At 39.8% G+C, this 15650-nt stretch overlaps 1 protein-coding gene across 1 annotated transcript; it reads right to left on the minus strand.

Moving 5' to 3' along the window:
• Positions 1-4667: 4667 nt before the first annotated feature.
• Positions 4668-12905, minus strand: PHETA2 (PH domain containing endocytic trafficking adaptor 2). The gene is made up of 2 exons (XM_060777149.2): positions 12619-12905; positions 4668-9602 (listed from the first exon to the last, which is right to left on the minus strand). Exon 2 carries the CDS (start codon positions 9011-9013, stop codon positions 8210-8212), a length of 804 nt encoding a protein of 267 aa, XP_060633132.2. The 5' UTR covers positions 9014-9602; positions 12619-12905; the 3' UTR covers positions 4668-8209.
• Between the last annotated feature and the right edge of the window lie 2745 nt (positions 12906-15650).

Below are 15650 nucleotides of genomic sequence, written 5' to 3' on the forward strand. Positions count from 1 at the left end.
AGAGGGGCAGTTGAGGCGGAGCCACAGAGATAAGAAGGAATAGACAACACGCTCTGGTTTCCTGGTTCCCATAAAAATGTCTTAAATGTTAGGGTAGAAATCCAAGATTTAAACATAATGAGCTTTAAAAAGATAATAAAAAAATTCCTGACTTCCTAATCTGAACCTCTTTTTGCATGATAATTTTTTTAAAAAATGTCCTGGCAACTTCCAATGCATATATTTATTTGTTTATTTATATCCTGCTTTATCTCTCCATGTGTTGTTCATTCGTTTCCAACTCTTCATGACTTCATTGACCATCCCACGCCAGAGCTCCCTGTCGCTCGTTACCACCCCCAGCTCCTTCAAGGTCAATCCAGTCTCTTCAAGGATACCATTCATTCATCTTGCCTTTGGTCAGCCCCTCTTCCTTTTTCCTTCCATTTCCCCCAGCATCATTGTCTTCTCTAAGCTTTCCTTTCTTCTCATGATGTGGCCAAAGTACTTAATCTTGGCCTCTACTATTCTTCCTTCCAATGAGCAGTCAGGCTTTATTTCTTGAAGTATGGACTGGTTGGATCTTCTCACAGTCCAAGGCACTCTCAGCACTTTCCTCCAACACCACAGTTCAAAAGCATCGATCTTCCTTTGTTCAGCCTTCCCTAAGGTCCAGCTCTCACATCCGTAGGTTACTACGGGGAATACCATTGCTTTGACTATGCGGATCTTTGTTGCCAGTATGATGTCTCTACTCTTCACTATTTTATCAAGATTTATCATGGCTCTCTTCCCAAGAAGTAAGCATCTCCTGATTTCCTGGCTGCAGTCTGCATTTGCAGTAATCTTTGCACCTAGAAATACAAAGTCTGTCACTGCCTCCACGTTTTTTCTCATTATCTCTCCATACGGAGATTCAAAGCGGCTCACAATCAAAAACATTACAACTTCAAATATACAATAATAAAACAGTATATCAATTTGTATTATCAGTAGTATTATATTTAATATATTAGGATTATATTACAATATTATATATTCGTATTATATTGTATTACATTATAATTGAAAGTTGATGCTGTCAAGGTGATGCATGCCATATGCCAGCACACATGGAAAACACAAGAATGGCCATCAGTCTGGAAAAAATCAACTTATATCTTCATACCAAAAAAAGGAAATGCTAAAATTGCTCAAACTTCCGTACAGTGGCCCTTATTTCTCATGCCAGTAAGATAATGCTCAAGATCCTGCAAGGAAGACTCCAGCAATACATGGAGCAAGAGTTGCCAGATGTTCAAGCTGGGTTTAGAAAAGGCAGAGGAACGAGAGACCAGATTGCCAATATCCGCTGGATAATGGAGAAAGGCAGGGAGTTTCAGAAAAATGTCTATTTCTGTTTTATTGACTATTCTAAAGCCTTTGTGTGGATCATAATAAATTGTGGCAAGTTCTTGGTGGGATGGGCATCCCAAGCCACCTTGTCTCTCTCCTGAGGAATCTGTATAATGACCAAGTAGCAACAGTAAGAACTGACCGTGGAACAATAGACTGGTTCAAGATTGTTTTAATGTTTTACTGTTATTGCTTCAATGTTTATTGTTTTGCTTTATGAGTTTTATTGTTGTATTTGTTATGCTGTTGTTTTATTGAGGGCCTTGGCTCTTGTAAGCCGCACCGAGTCCTTCGGGAGATGTTCGCGGGGTATAAATAAAGTTAATAATAATAATAAGAAGAAGAAGATTGGGAAAGGCATACGGCAGGGTTGTATACTCTCACCCAACCTATTCAACTTTTATGCAGAACATATCATGTGATGTGCGGGGCTTGATGAATCCAAGGCTGGGGTTAAAATTGCTGGAAGAAACATTAACAACCTTAGATATGCAGATGATACCACTTTGATAGCCAAAAGCGAGGTGGAGTTGAGGAGCCTTCTAATCAAGGTGAAAGAAGAAAATGCAAAAGCTGGGTTGCAGTTAAACATAATAATAAAAAAAACAAGATTATGGCAACCAGACTGATTGATAACCGGCAAATAGAGGGAGAAAACATGGAGGCAGTGACAGACTTTGTACTTCTAGGTGCAAAGATTACTGGAGATGCAGATTGCAGCCAGGAAATCAGGAGACACTTACTTCTTGGGAGGAGAGCAATGACCAATCTCAATAAAATAGTGAAGAGTAGAGACATCACACTGGCAACAAAGATCTGCACAGAAAAAGCAATGGTATTCCCTGTAGTAACCTACGGATGTGAGAGCTGGACCATAAGGAAGGCTGAGCGAAGGAAGATAGATGCCTTTGAATTGTGGTGTTGGAGGAAAGTTCTGAGAGTGTCTTGGACTGCCAGAAGATCCAACCAGTCCATACTTCAGGAAATAAAGCCTGACTGCTCAGGAGAAAATTATGCTGGGGGAAATGGAAGGAAAAATGAAGAGGGGCCAACCAAGGGCAAGATGGATGGATGGCATCCTTGAAGTGAATGTCTTGACCTTGAAGGAGCTGTAGGTGGTGACATCTGACAGTGCGGTCTGGCATGGGATGATCCATGAGGTCACGAAGAGTCGGAAATGACTGAACGAATGAACAACAAATATTACAATATTAATATTATATGTATATATATAACAGCACAGTGTATTATATATTATTATATTGTACTGTACCACTATACTTCAGTATTATTCGTAATACGTGTAATATATAACATACAATTATATTATTAAATAGTATTATGTTGTACTATATTATTATACCGCAATATATATAATGCACTACCAGTATATTATACTACCAGTCAAACATGGTATTAGACGAAAGTGAACATTGGAACGGCTCATACAACGATTTATGGACAATGAGACTAACAGTGAAGGCATTGGTTTTATATGTTTTTAAAGGTTTTATTGAATGTGTTTTTAATTCTGTTAATTGTATATTGTTAGACATCAAATTGCTGCCTGGTTGTAAGCTGTCTTGAATCACATTTGGGTTCAAGAAAGACAGGATAGAAATATTATAAATAAATAAATATGCAAATAAATATAATATATATTGAACTATATCATGAGTTGTAGTACATATAATATATGAGTATATTATATTACAATATTATTAATATTATATATATTAGTATTATTATATTCCAATGTAATATTATTATTACATACCACTCAGTATCTGCAGGGACAGCCCTGCAGTGTAGTCAACACATGATGCATCTACACTGTAGAATTAATGCAGTTTGAACTCACTTTAACTAGAGGTAATGCAATGGGATACTGGGATTTGCTGTTTGATATGGCACCAGCATTCTTTGGCAGAGAAGGCTATGCGCCTTCTCTGTAGAACCTCAACTCCCGTGATTCCATAGCATTGAACCTTGGCAGTTAAAGTGATGTCAACCTGCATTAATTCTGCAGTGTTGATGCAACCCAAGAAAGTTTTAAAAAGGGATTATGTGCATTCAAGGCTGATAAAGCTACCAATGGCAGCCCTCCATTAAGATCATGAAGGGGTCGGTTTTTGTGGAGTGTAGACACCTGCAATGGAGAATCTCAACACACAGTTCTGCTGGAAATCTATACCAATAACCCAGTTCCAGCAGTTTCTTTCTGTACCAGGAGGAGGTCTTTTGTAAGGCCAATAGGTCTCGGGGAAAGACTTAGACAATAATGTCTCACAGTCATACAGAATTTATTACCCAAGGTACATGGCGTAACAGCAGGTTTTGCTCAAAATAACATATTGCTGCTGAGAAAAAAAATTCCTTAGGTTGTTGTGAGAAATGCAACTAAACTCACAGGCCTCAACCACTGTGACAATTTAATGCCGTTTCAAGCTGGTATTGAAGAACGTGGTTTCACTGTGCAAGTGATTACACAGGAAATCCTGGAACCAGATTGAGGGCCAGATGGTGATGACACACACCATTGTGTAATCTGATGCTCATTAAGGGTTCTATTTTGCACACTTTGCTAGTTTTGAATTGCAGCAAAATGGTCAATGTTGGGGGGGGGCACATAACAGGGAAGCAGAGTATGTTGTGTTCATGCATGTGCTAAATGATGTTCTAATTCCCAATAACTAAAAAATCAAAATATTCTGACTATGGCTGGATCTACACTCCCATATAATCCAGTTTCTGAATCTGCTTTGAACTGGATTATATGAGTCTACGCTACCATATAATTTAGTTCAAAGCAGAAGATCTGGATTCAGAAACTGGGTTATATGGCAGTGTAGATAGGGTCTTAGATCCCTTGCTCAATAACATAGAATACAGGTCACGAGGGTACAAGAGTAGTTATTACTCTGTATAAACTGCTTTTAAACAGGAATTGGCCTCTTTGTGAAAGTAGAATGCTGCACTTGACAAGACTCGGATGCCCCTTTTACACTGCCACACAATCCAAATTATCAAAGCAGATAATCTGTATTTTATATGGTAGCGTAGACGGGGCCTGAATCTTCTGGTATTAGAAAGAAGGCTCACAGAGGCCCCTTTTACACTGCCATATAATCCAGATTATCAAATTAGATAATCCACATAGTTTGCTTTGAACTGGATTATATGAGTACACTGGCATATAATTTAGTTCAAAGCATATAATCTGGATTTTATATGGCAGTGTAGAAGGGGCCAGAGTTCCATGCAACACATTCTGAAATAAGTGTAAAATCAAATCACGTAAAAATAGTTTATTCAGATCTTGGATATGAACTACAGATAACTATAAAACAATAATAGAATTCTTATTTTTGGTACAAAACACAGCTCATGCAAACATCTTTTAAAAATAATACAAAGACATGCAATATACATGTGCTATTCATTACTAGAGTGTAAAGCACCACAAATATACTGGGATTATTGTACTAAATGATATGTCAGATAGGGATAGAATTGTTCAGAAATACTGGAGAAACGTCTGTGGAGTTAAATGTGCTTACTGTGTAATTCACTCTGTGTTCACATCATCAGCCATTCACACAAATGCTGACAATGCTGCTTTGTTTCTCATGCCAGATGGATTTTATCTGAGTAAAAACAGCAGTTCTTTCTCTCTGCTAAAATAATTATTCCACTAGAATGTGATAAAATGACTGTGTTGTGTAAGGGGGGGAGGTAGCTGCTTTTATTAAAATAGTAATGAAATAATAATTGTAATTGGCCATAAACTAAGAATAGAACAGTGAGTTATTCCTTCTGATTTCATACTAAATATTAGACAACCAGAGGGGTATATGACTAGATTAATTTTGGACTCTGGATTTGTGGACTTACCAAGCAGTTTTATCCAGCTTGGTTAAGTTTGGAGCCCTGATAGGATTCAGTTTTTAATCCAAGATATGATTCAGAACTCCTTTTGAAGTCAGCAAATTGGAAACCAACTTGTCAACATTTAATGAAAATGGTCAACAACACCAAGCCCTTTCAAATTTCATACAAATAAGTGGCAGGAGTCACTACATATCTTAGGTTTTTTCAAAAACCAAATAGCATTGGAGATTTCGTAAAGAATTCCCTTTATGAAGGGAATAAGTGCAAAGTTTGTTCAAGTGTAGCTTTCAGAGGTTGGGTATTTTCAAATGAAGAGCAGCTAAGATTTTTGGTGCACCATTGTTATGAAAATATATAGAAGAAGCCCTATTAAGAAACTTGAGATATTTCAGAATGGCAAAACACACCCTTTTTTGTGGAAGGGGAGAACATATTTGCAGTATGAATGGATACACTATCTATTGTGGCCCTTTATTTTTGCCTTTTGTTTTGATCAGTTTGCATTAAAATGATACACCCTACAAAGGTATCCTTGAGGACTCCTCACACTAGAGAAAAAAAATCACTTAAAATCTGGTTTCTACCTCTTGAAGAATTCTGGGGTTTGTAGTTTAGGGAGAAGTCTAAAGGAGCCTACAAACCCAAGAATTCTGGAGGAGGCAGAAACAGGATTTAAGTGGATTTTTTCCTCTAGTGTGATGAGTCCTTAAGGATACCTTTGTAGGCTTGTAACATAAAAAGTACAGCGAATGCAAAACACTTTAATACATTTTTTAAAGATTTCTGCACAGTTGGCACCAAAGTCAGGCAAAGTATAACAAAACGGGTGGATGATGGATGATGTGGATCCATTTTTCAAGCAGTAATCCAATGCTACATTTTCCAGGTTCCTAATAACATTACAAAATTCCTTTAAATTATTTTTTTCCTGACTGGTAATTACCAACTACAGTAGTAGGTAGTTATCAGTCAGGAAAAATATATATATATTTGCAGTGTATTATTTCCACATAAACAATGCAATCACCCTGATAGAATATTTAATTGAGATTGGAAGATGGAACTATTAATTCCAAAATAAGACATTGCTTTTCTTCATCTGTGATATTTTTTTCTTATACAGAGAATATTCTGGGAGACACATTGTATATCTGGAGAAATGTACTCAGTCAAATTCATCCACATCGGAGGAGACTTGCCTCCGCTCAGACATGTCTCAAAATGATCTGATCAACTTCCGGGTTTAGGATTAAACTGAATCTGAGGCACACCCTTGGTAAATAATAGTTTCATTGACTCAACAATAAACTATAGTTGAAGGTTAGATATGTGCGAAACCTTGAAACAGAAACTGTATCCAAAGGTCAAGAAAATAGCAGTATGCTAGTATGTGTACTTGAACAAAAAGAATGATTATTCCTGTAGAGATGATTTGCATTGTAAATCCAGTTGGAGTTGACTTGAAGGCACGTAACAAAAACAAAAAGGAAGTTAGCCTTAACCTGACTTTTTAACTTTGAATTTTGAATACCCTGGCTTTTCATTGTCAAAAGAGCCATTCTCAAATGCTGTTCTGAAAGGTAGAGTCCTTTTACTTCAATGAATTTATGGAGACAATGTAAAGAAAACAGAATCCTTCCCAGAGGAAACAAATGCAGTCCTAGTCTGAATCTACACTGCTCTATATCTCAGGATTGATCCCAGATTATATGCTTCGAACTAGATTATATGACCCTACCCTGCCAGATAATCGGGGATAAGCAGATCTGGGATCAGCTCCTGGGATACAGGGCAGATCCAGCCCTAGACCACCCTTAGGAGACAGATGCATTGAGGATGCTGGGGAACTAAGTGAATAAATCAAGGTGGGAATCATATAGCTTCCAGGTGTTGCTGAATAGCAACATCCAGCATTTTCACAGCTATCTAGGGCTACTGGGAATTACAGTCAACAATAGCTAAAAAGTCACATTATTTCTACCCTTGGATAGAGTTGTACATTATTACAAGATTACAATAAAGAAGAACTGCCTCTAATTGATTACTTCACATATTACTCAGATCCTTTTGTTCCTCTTCGAGTTTAATCTCCAAATACTGACTCTAAATGGACAAAAATTCATACCTGTGTTGTGGATATGGGACATTCGCTGACACGTTATTTTGCATGGGCTACCTCAATGTGATGGCTGGAAATTTTTTTGGTTCAAATTTAATTGGAGTATAAAGTCATAAAAGGATAAGCTACTGTTCTCCCATCTTATCTCCATTTGTAATATCATAGAATCACAGAATAATACAGTTGGAAGAGACCACATGAGCCATCCAGTCCAACCCCCTGCCATGCAGGAAAGCATATGGGCATAATGAAGCCAGCCTATCTCATCAGGCTGTTGTAACATACATTCATATACATGTACTATTTTGAATATTTCAAAGGTGTCATATAAATACTATTATCATTCTTGTGAATGAATATATTTACCATGCTGCACAATTCATAGTGAACTCTCCTGAACAATAAATCTCAAAGCAACTGCAATATATAGACGTTGTAGGACACAAGAGAAAGGATGGTGATACACAGATTCCTCTCATATATCAAGAAGCAGAGATTTCAAAATAGAGAACCACAGCACTATTTTGAGTCTTAGTCAATGTCTGAAAATATATGATAGCTTCTACTTGAGTTACAGACAATGCATAATTCTTTGGGATGTTGTGACCATCTCATGGTTAACAAGAAATACTTCATTGGGGGCATGGCTAACCCACAGTATACTTTTAACTGCAATTAAATATTCCAGAGATAAATATGAATTCTTTGGCAACTCTGTTGGTTGGAAGAACAATCCATAAGGGCAGCAAGAGTGCCAGAAAAATGAGGCTAGATATCCATTTTTTCTAAAAAAAGAAAAATCCACATCAAAAGTAGGTGCTTTTCTTACCACCTTTCTCCTCTCTTTGGACTCTCCAACCATTCCTTTCTCACCTCTGCAATCTCCTGGCCATACCAATCATGCAATTTTGAGAAACACGTTGTCTCGGGGGACACAGGACTTTCTTGTCCCGGAGAAGCAAGACCAGGAGTGAAGCTTCCACTCACGTTGCTGCTTGTGGGTTTTCGACGCGGAGGTAAAGGAGGAGGTTTTAAATGTCCCCCATCGTGGTCCAAAGAGACAACGTCTGGAAAAGTGCAGGCACTATCCCATGTGGAAGACCCATTCTCTAAGATGACAGGGTGCTCCTTGACTGGTACCATGGCAGGATTGGAGAGATGTCTCTTGCGCGCAGAGGTGGCTTTCTTGGGTAATTTGTGGCAGGTGACTAAACTCTTCCGGGCCTCCTCCAGTTGTTTTTCAAGTTCCTTAACTACTAGCCTCATGTAATCGAAGCTGGCCCGAGACAGTGCCTTCACCCATGCCTCCATAGCCGCTTGGCAATCAGCAACCAACACATAAGCCTTGCCCCCAGTGCCATCAAAGCAAATGGCAAAGGCAAATTCCTCGGCAGCCTCACACAGCTCCACAGTGCAACCCTCGAGCACAATTAGACCCAGTGGCTCCCGGCTCTCCCGGTCCTCAAAATAGAATAGCAAGTTGCCCTTCAGGATGAACCAGCGGCGATGGTAGGAAGTGGTGTGATGGTGGTGATGGTGGCGCTCCACTCGCTTGCACAGAAAGCCAGTATGGTCTACTGGAGAGTTACATGTGGCATAATGTGCCACGCTACGTTCATTCAGCTTCATCTTCTAATCTTATTTTGCAGAGTGAAGAGAGAGGAAATGTACAGATCTGCTCCTGAAAGAGAATGCTAATCCAGCTAGAACACATACACTCTGGAACTGCTGAAAAACAGCAAACGTTTCACAGCACAGACATCAGGAGGCTTTCCTTTCATGCACCAATTCATAGAGGAATAATCTTTCCTTCTTCTTTATTAGGTTACTGACGCATCGCTGACATCAAAACAGGCTGGCAGATAAGTGTTTTCTTTTATTTTTCATTCCTATCAGATGATGTTAGTGAACTGGCCACAAAGAAAATGACTTTCATACCTAGAAACATCTGACAATGGCCAGTATCTGAGCATTTGCCCACTTCATGAAACTGTTCAATCTTTTTATTTCTATTCACGACAAAACAGAGTCCAACTGAGTCAAGCCTTTGCAGATGTAAACTTCCTTGACTGTGAAGATATTGACTGTGTAGATAAAAAAGAGCGCAACGATGATGTTGATTCTGTTGTTATCTGGCTATTTCCAAGTCTTGAAGATTTCAGTGACTTCATTTCTCTTTGCAACCAACGTTGGTCTGTACGAAAATGTGGAGATTCAGCTGAAATAGATAATTAACATTTCAATTGTAAAATATGTCCTCTGAGAGAGAGAGAGAGAGAGCATGCAGGATGGAACCCACAACCTCAACTCCATTGTAAGCCTTCAAGATTCCCTTCCTATAGACTAGGAGTGGGCAATACTTCTTTCTTCCAAAAATTGCTAAACTGTAATTCACATCACCCCTCTTTGTTGGCTGATAGGAGTGGCAGCCAACGAAGTCTAGAGGGTCAGAAGCTAAGCACTCATTGTGAGGGCACAGAGTTTGCAGCCACCCAATAAGAAACAGGAGCTGTGTAGTCCTTTAGATGTTTGCTGGGCTGCAACTCCATGGTGAGGCATGCTGAGAGTTGAAGTTTAACAATATCTGTAGAACCATGCAATTCCCATGCCTGCACTAAAACAACATATATTTTTTTATTCTTCTAAATTTTGTTGGCATCTATAACCCATAACCCATGTGAATTTCTCAAGGACATCTACTCATACTCACAGACACCAATGAAGGATTAAAGTGCACACTTTGAGTGGAGAAAGTCCTGCTTCCTGAGATTTGTTGCTGTGTGCCTCCAAGTTGTTTCCAACTTATGGCACATCTATTCTACACTGACCATTTAATGCAGTTTCAAAACAATATTGAAGAAAGTGCTGAAGATGATTACATAGAAAATCCTGGAACCAGTTTGCGGCCCAGATGGGGATTACACAAATCACAAAGCACGTTAAGGGCTTTCTGCCTGCTTTTGTGGGAGTTCGTTGTTTGGCTGCTCCAGTTTAAAGCTAACTTCAAACTGCATTTTATTCAATGTTTTATGTAATTTGTTTATGTGGACTTCATTGTTATTGTGCTATTTTGTTTATGTACTTTGTTGTATTCATATGTTTGCACTATTGAGTGCTTTTGTAAGCTGACCAAAGTCCCTTTGGGGAGATGGTAGAGGGATATAAATAAATAAATAATTATTTTACTGACATGAAAACACAGTATATCACAGCAAACGAGATATATATGCTGGATTTCATATCACAGAATCACAAGTCGAACACTTCCTAAGTGTTTAGGTCTGTGTGATGAATTTTCAAATGATGCACATAGATCCAAGGTGGCCTTTTGCAGTTGACAGATCGTGATTTTGTTAATGTTTATTGTTTCCAAATGCTGGCTGAGATCTTTTGACATGGCACCCAGTTTGCCAATTGCTGGGACCACCTGTACCAGTTTTTGCAGTTCAATTTTGAGATCCTGATAACGGCTGAGTTTTTGTTGTTGTTGTTGTTATTATTATTATTATTATTAAATTGTCAATGTAGATTGGGTCTAAGAGGACCCTATAACAGGACTTTATGAGGCTGGGAGGGTTTGACTTGTCCAGGATCACCCAGTGGGATTCTCATGGCCAAGTAAGGAATCAAACTCTCTTCTCCAGAGTCATCATGCTGGCTCCCACCTTTAGGTAGAAGTAAGAAATAATACCTTGGAGAGCTCTCCCCCTCCCCCTTCCACAAGTCTAATAGAAAAAGCCAAGTTAAGCAGCAGTCTAAGTCAAAACCATTCAAGAGGACAACAGCCTCTCCAGCTAAGCCAGTGGTTCTCAACCTCCCTAATGCCGCAACCCCTTAATACAGTTCCTCATGTTGTGGTGACTCCCAATCATAACATTATTTTTGTTGCAATTTCACTACTGTAATTTTGCTGCCGTTATGAATCATAATGTAAATATCTGATATGCAGGATATATTTTCATTCACTGAAGCAAATTTTGCACAAATATCCAATACACCCAAATTTGAATACTGGTGGGGTTGGGGGATTAATATTGTAATTTGGGAGTTGTAGTTTCTGGGATTTATAGTTCACCTACAATCAAAGAGCATTCTGGAATCCACCAATGATGGAATTGAACCAAACTTGGCACACAGAACTCACATGACCAACAGAAAATACTGGAAGGGTTTGGTGGGCATTGACCTTGCGTTTTGGAGTTGTAGTTCACCTACATCCAGCAAGCACTGTGGACTCAAACAATGATGGATTGGGACCAAACTTGGCACAAATACTCAATATGCTCAAATGTGAACACTGATGGAGTTTGGGAAAATAGGCCTTGACATTTGAGAGTTGTAGTTGCTGGGATTTATAGTTTGCCTACAATCAAAGATCATTCTGAATCCACTAATGATAGAATTGGGCCAAACTTCCCTCACTGAACCCCCATGACCAACACAAAATACTGTGTTTTCTGATGGTCTTTGGCAACCCCTCTGACACCCTCTTCACAACCCCCCTCCCCCCAGGGGTCCCAACCCCAAGGTTGAGAAACGCATTAAGCCAAGAAAAGTTTTAATGTGCAAACAGGAATATCTTTCCACACCTCTTTCGCAAGCAGAAAGCGAACTGGCAGCATCCCTTGGGAGGCTCTCCTGTATATGCATTATTTTTTTAATTTTAACTATTACATTTGGCCCAGCCATAGGTTTTTAAATGCTTGTGTGTTGCTGTTTATTTTGTTTATGTGATTTATATTAATTGTATTGTATTGATTGTTTTGTTATTGCTTTTGTTTATGATGTACTGCGGGCTTGGCCTCATGTAAGCTGCACCGGGTCCCATGGGGAGATCATAGTGGGGTATAAATAAAGGTATTATTATTATTATTATTATTATTATTATTATTGTTATTATTATTATATACAGCCCCAGGCAGCAGGTATGGTGCAACATGGAATTTGATCATTGGGCTCTTCAACTCGTTTCCTATGGCCAAAATACTTTTGGAAAAGAGCCTTTAAAAATGTAACTCATGAGCTTGCTTAGGTTTTTTCATGGCATCTGGGCCTGGGTCTACATTGCCATTTAATGCAGCTTGGAACTGCATTATATGGCCAGTGTAGACATGATAACTACACTGCATTATGAGACGGTGTAGATCCATCCTGGGGCAAAAGATAGTTTGGAATTCAAGGAAACATTTAAAAATAGTTTAGAAAAAATTTTAATGCAAAGGAAGGAGTCTTACCTTGCTGAAATACTGGAGATATAATGCCCAGGGTTCAATCGGATCATCAGTTACTTGTCTCTGCTTTCGTTTTGGTTGTATCAATAGTTTTTCCCTCTCCTCTTCCTTTTCACTCTTGAACTGTGGCTATTATTGGTGTGGATGTTTACAGTGCAAAACCCGGAACACGGGATCGTGCCTGGAATAGTCAGTGTAAGACCCTCCAGGGGCAGCTCTTCGGTGATCCAGGTTTTCCAGCAACCTCGCATCAGAGAGACCAGATTTCTCTTTTCCTCTCTCTCTCTCTCTCTCTCCCTCCCTTCCTCTTCCCTTCCCACTTTCCTCCAGAGGTCCTGAAAGCCACGTATGGAAAAAGTGGCTTGTAAGTGGAGTTTGCTTGTGATTGGCCTCTTTTGAGACGAAACACTACTTGAAGGCACACAACAGCACACATAGGGCATGACATGGCTTTTTCCCATATTGATTCAAAGTATCGTAAGAGTTGAACTACATTTGGTTCTTGTGGGTTTTTTCGGGCTATAGAGCCATGTTCTAGAGGCATTTCTCCTGACGTTTCGCCTGCATCTATGGCAAGCATCCTCAGAGGTAGTGAGGATGCTTGCCATAGATGCAGGCGAAACGTCAGGAGAAATGCCTCTAGAACATGGCTCTATAGCCCGAAAAAAACCCCACAAGAACCTAGTGATTCCAGCCATGAAAGCCTTCGACAATACATTGAACTACATTTGATGCCACTTTCACTGCCAAAACTCAATGCTTTGGGTTCTCAGGAGTTGTGCTTTTTAGCCTTCTCTGTCAAACTACAACTTCCATAATTTCATAAGATTGAGTGAAGACGGCTACAGTGGGTTCAAAATGCTTTAATTCTACAATGGAGATCTATCCTTATTTCAATGTATTGTCGAAGGCTTTCATGGCCGGAATCGCTGGGTTGTTGTAGGTTTTTTCGGACTATATGGCCATGTTCTAGAGGCATTTTCTCCTGACGTTTCACCTGCATCTATGGCATCCTCAGAGGTAGTGAGGTCTGTTTGAAATAGGAAAATGGGTTTATATATCTGTGGAAAGACCGGGGTGGGACAAAGGACTCTTGTCTGCTGGAGCTAGCTGTGAATGTTTCAACTGACTACCTTGATTAGAATTTGATAGCCTGGCAGTGCCTAGAGCAATCTTTTGTTGAGAGGTGATTAGATGTCCCTGATTGTTTCACACCATTTACAAAAAAAACCCACACAGAGAGATAGATATCTACATAAAAACTCCAACCATCACCCAAGTCAAAAAGAAAGGACAAGAGGGATCCCCTCACTTCTGCAGGAGTCTACCGTATACCATGCAGCTGTGGACAAGTCTACATAGGGACCACCAAACGCAGCATTGCCCAAACATGAATCAAGGAACATGAAAGGCACTGCAGACTACTTCAGCCAGAGAAGTCAGCCATAGCAGAGCACCTGATGAACCAACCTGGACGCAGCATATTATTGGAGAACACAGAAATGCTGGACCACTCTCACAACCACCATGTCAGACTACACAGAGAAACCAGTGAAATCCATAAGCATGTGGACAATTTCAACAGAAAGGAGGAAACCATGAAAATGAACAAAATCTGGCTACCAGTATCAAAAAACTCTAAAATTACAACAGCAAAACAACATAGGGGAAACAATCAGGCACATCTAATCACCTCTCAACAAAAGATTGCCCCAGGCACTGCCAGGCCATCAAGTGCTAATCAAGGTGGTCAGTTAAAACATTCACACCTAGCTCCAACAAGCAAGAGTCCTTTGTCCCACCCTGGTCATTCCACAGATATATAAACCCATTTTCCTAGTTCCAGCAGACCTCACAACCTCTTAGGATGCTTGCCATAGATGCACTCAGGAGAAAATGCCTCTAGAACATGGCCATATAGCCATATAACCTACAACAACACTATCCTTATTTCCTTTGGTAATGATGTTTTAACCCAGGCCTGGGCAAACTTTGCTCCTCCAGGTGTTTTGGACTTCAACTCCCACAATTCCTGGCCTCAGTCCCTTTCCTTTTCCCCCTAGGCCGCTTAAGCAGCTGAGGGGGGAAAGGAAAGGGCCTGAGGCCAGGAATTGTGGGAGTTAAGTCCAAAACACCTGGAGGAGCAAAGTTTGCCCAGGCCTGTTTTACCTCTTTGTCTATGCTGATTTCATTCCTACTCAAGGACAAGGACTGTCTGGATTTGAAGTAGTTGCAAAGCAGCCACACAAAATCTTTTACTAAATAGTTCTGCTGTTTAATAAAGTCTTGCCCTCTCTCTATAGGGCAAATAACAACAGGACAAATCTCTGCATCCCGAAAGGATTTTTTTTATTCTCTTGCAAAAGGCTTGCTGTATAAACATATAAACAAAGAAAATGCTGATTTCACACTTTGCCTCATTATTTTCACTTACAGTCACAAGAGGGCACCACAGTGCCATATGTACAGCTAGACTGAAAGAGGCTATTCAGTCAGGAATCAGTTTCCCAAAGTGTATTTAAGACAATGGCAGTGAATTAAAAATATTTTCACTGACGGTAGAATCAGGACTTTATAAGTCTTGTTGAAGGTTTTCATGGCTGGAATCACTGGGATGTTGTAGGTTTTTTGGGCTGTATGGCTATGTTCTAGAAGCATTTTTTCCTGACATTTGGTTTGCATCTATGGCAAGCATCCTCAGAGGTTGTGAGGACCTCACAACCTCTGAGGATGCCTGCCATAGATGCAGGTGAAACATCAGGAGAGAATGCTTCTAGAACATGGCCATACAGCCCAAAAAACGTATAACAAACTTCAATTAGTCCAACGTTCAGCAGCCAGACTACTAACTGGGGCGAATTACAGGGAGTGATCAACCCCCCTGTTCAAGGAGCTCCATTGGCTGCTGTTCATTTTCCAGTCCCAATTCAAAGTGCAGGTCATCACCTATAAAGCCCTGAATGGTTTGGGACCCGGTTACCTTTGTGACCGCATCTCCTACCATAAACCTGCACGATCTCTTCGATTTTCAGGAG

This window comes from Anolis sagrei, chromosome 5, assembly GCF_037176765.1.
Source record: "Anolis sagrei isolate rAnoSag1 chromosome 5, rAnoSag1.mat, whole genome shotgun sequence".
NCBI classification, from domain to species: Eukaryota; Metazoa; Chordata; class Lepidosauria; order Squamata; family Dactyloidae; genus Anolis; species Anolis sagrei.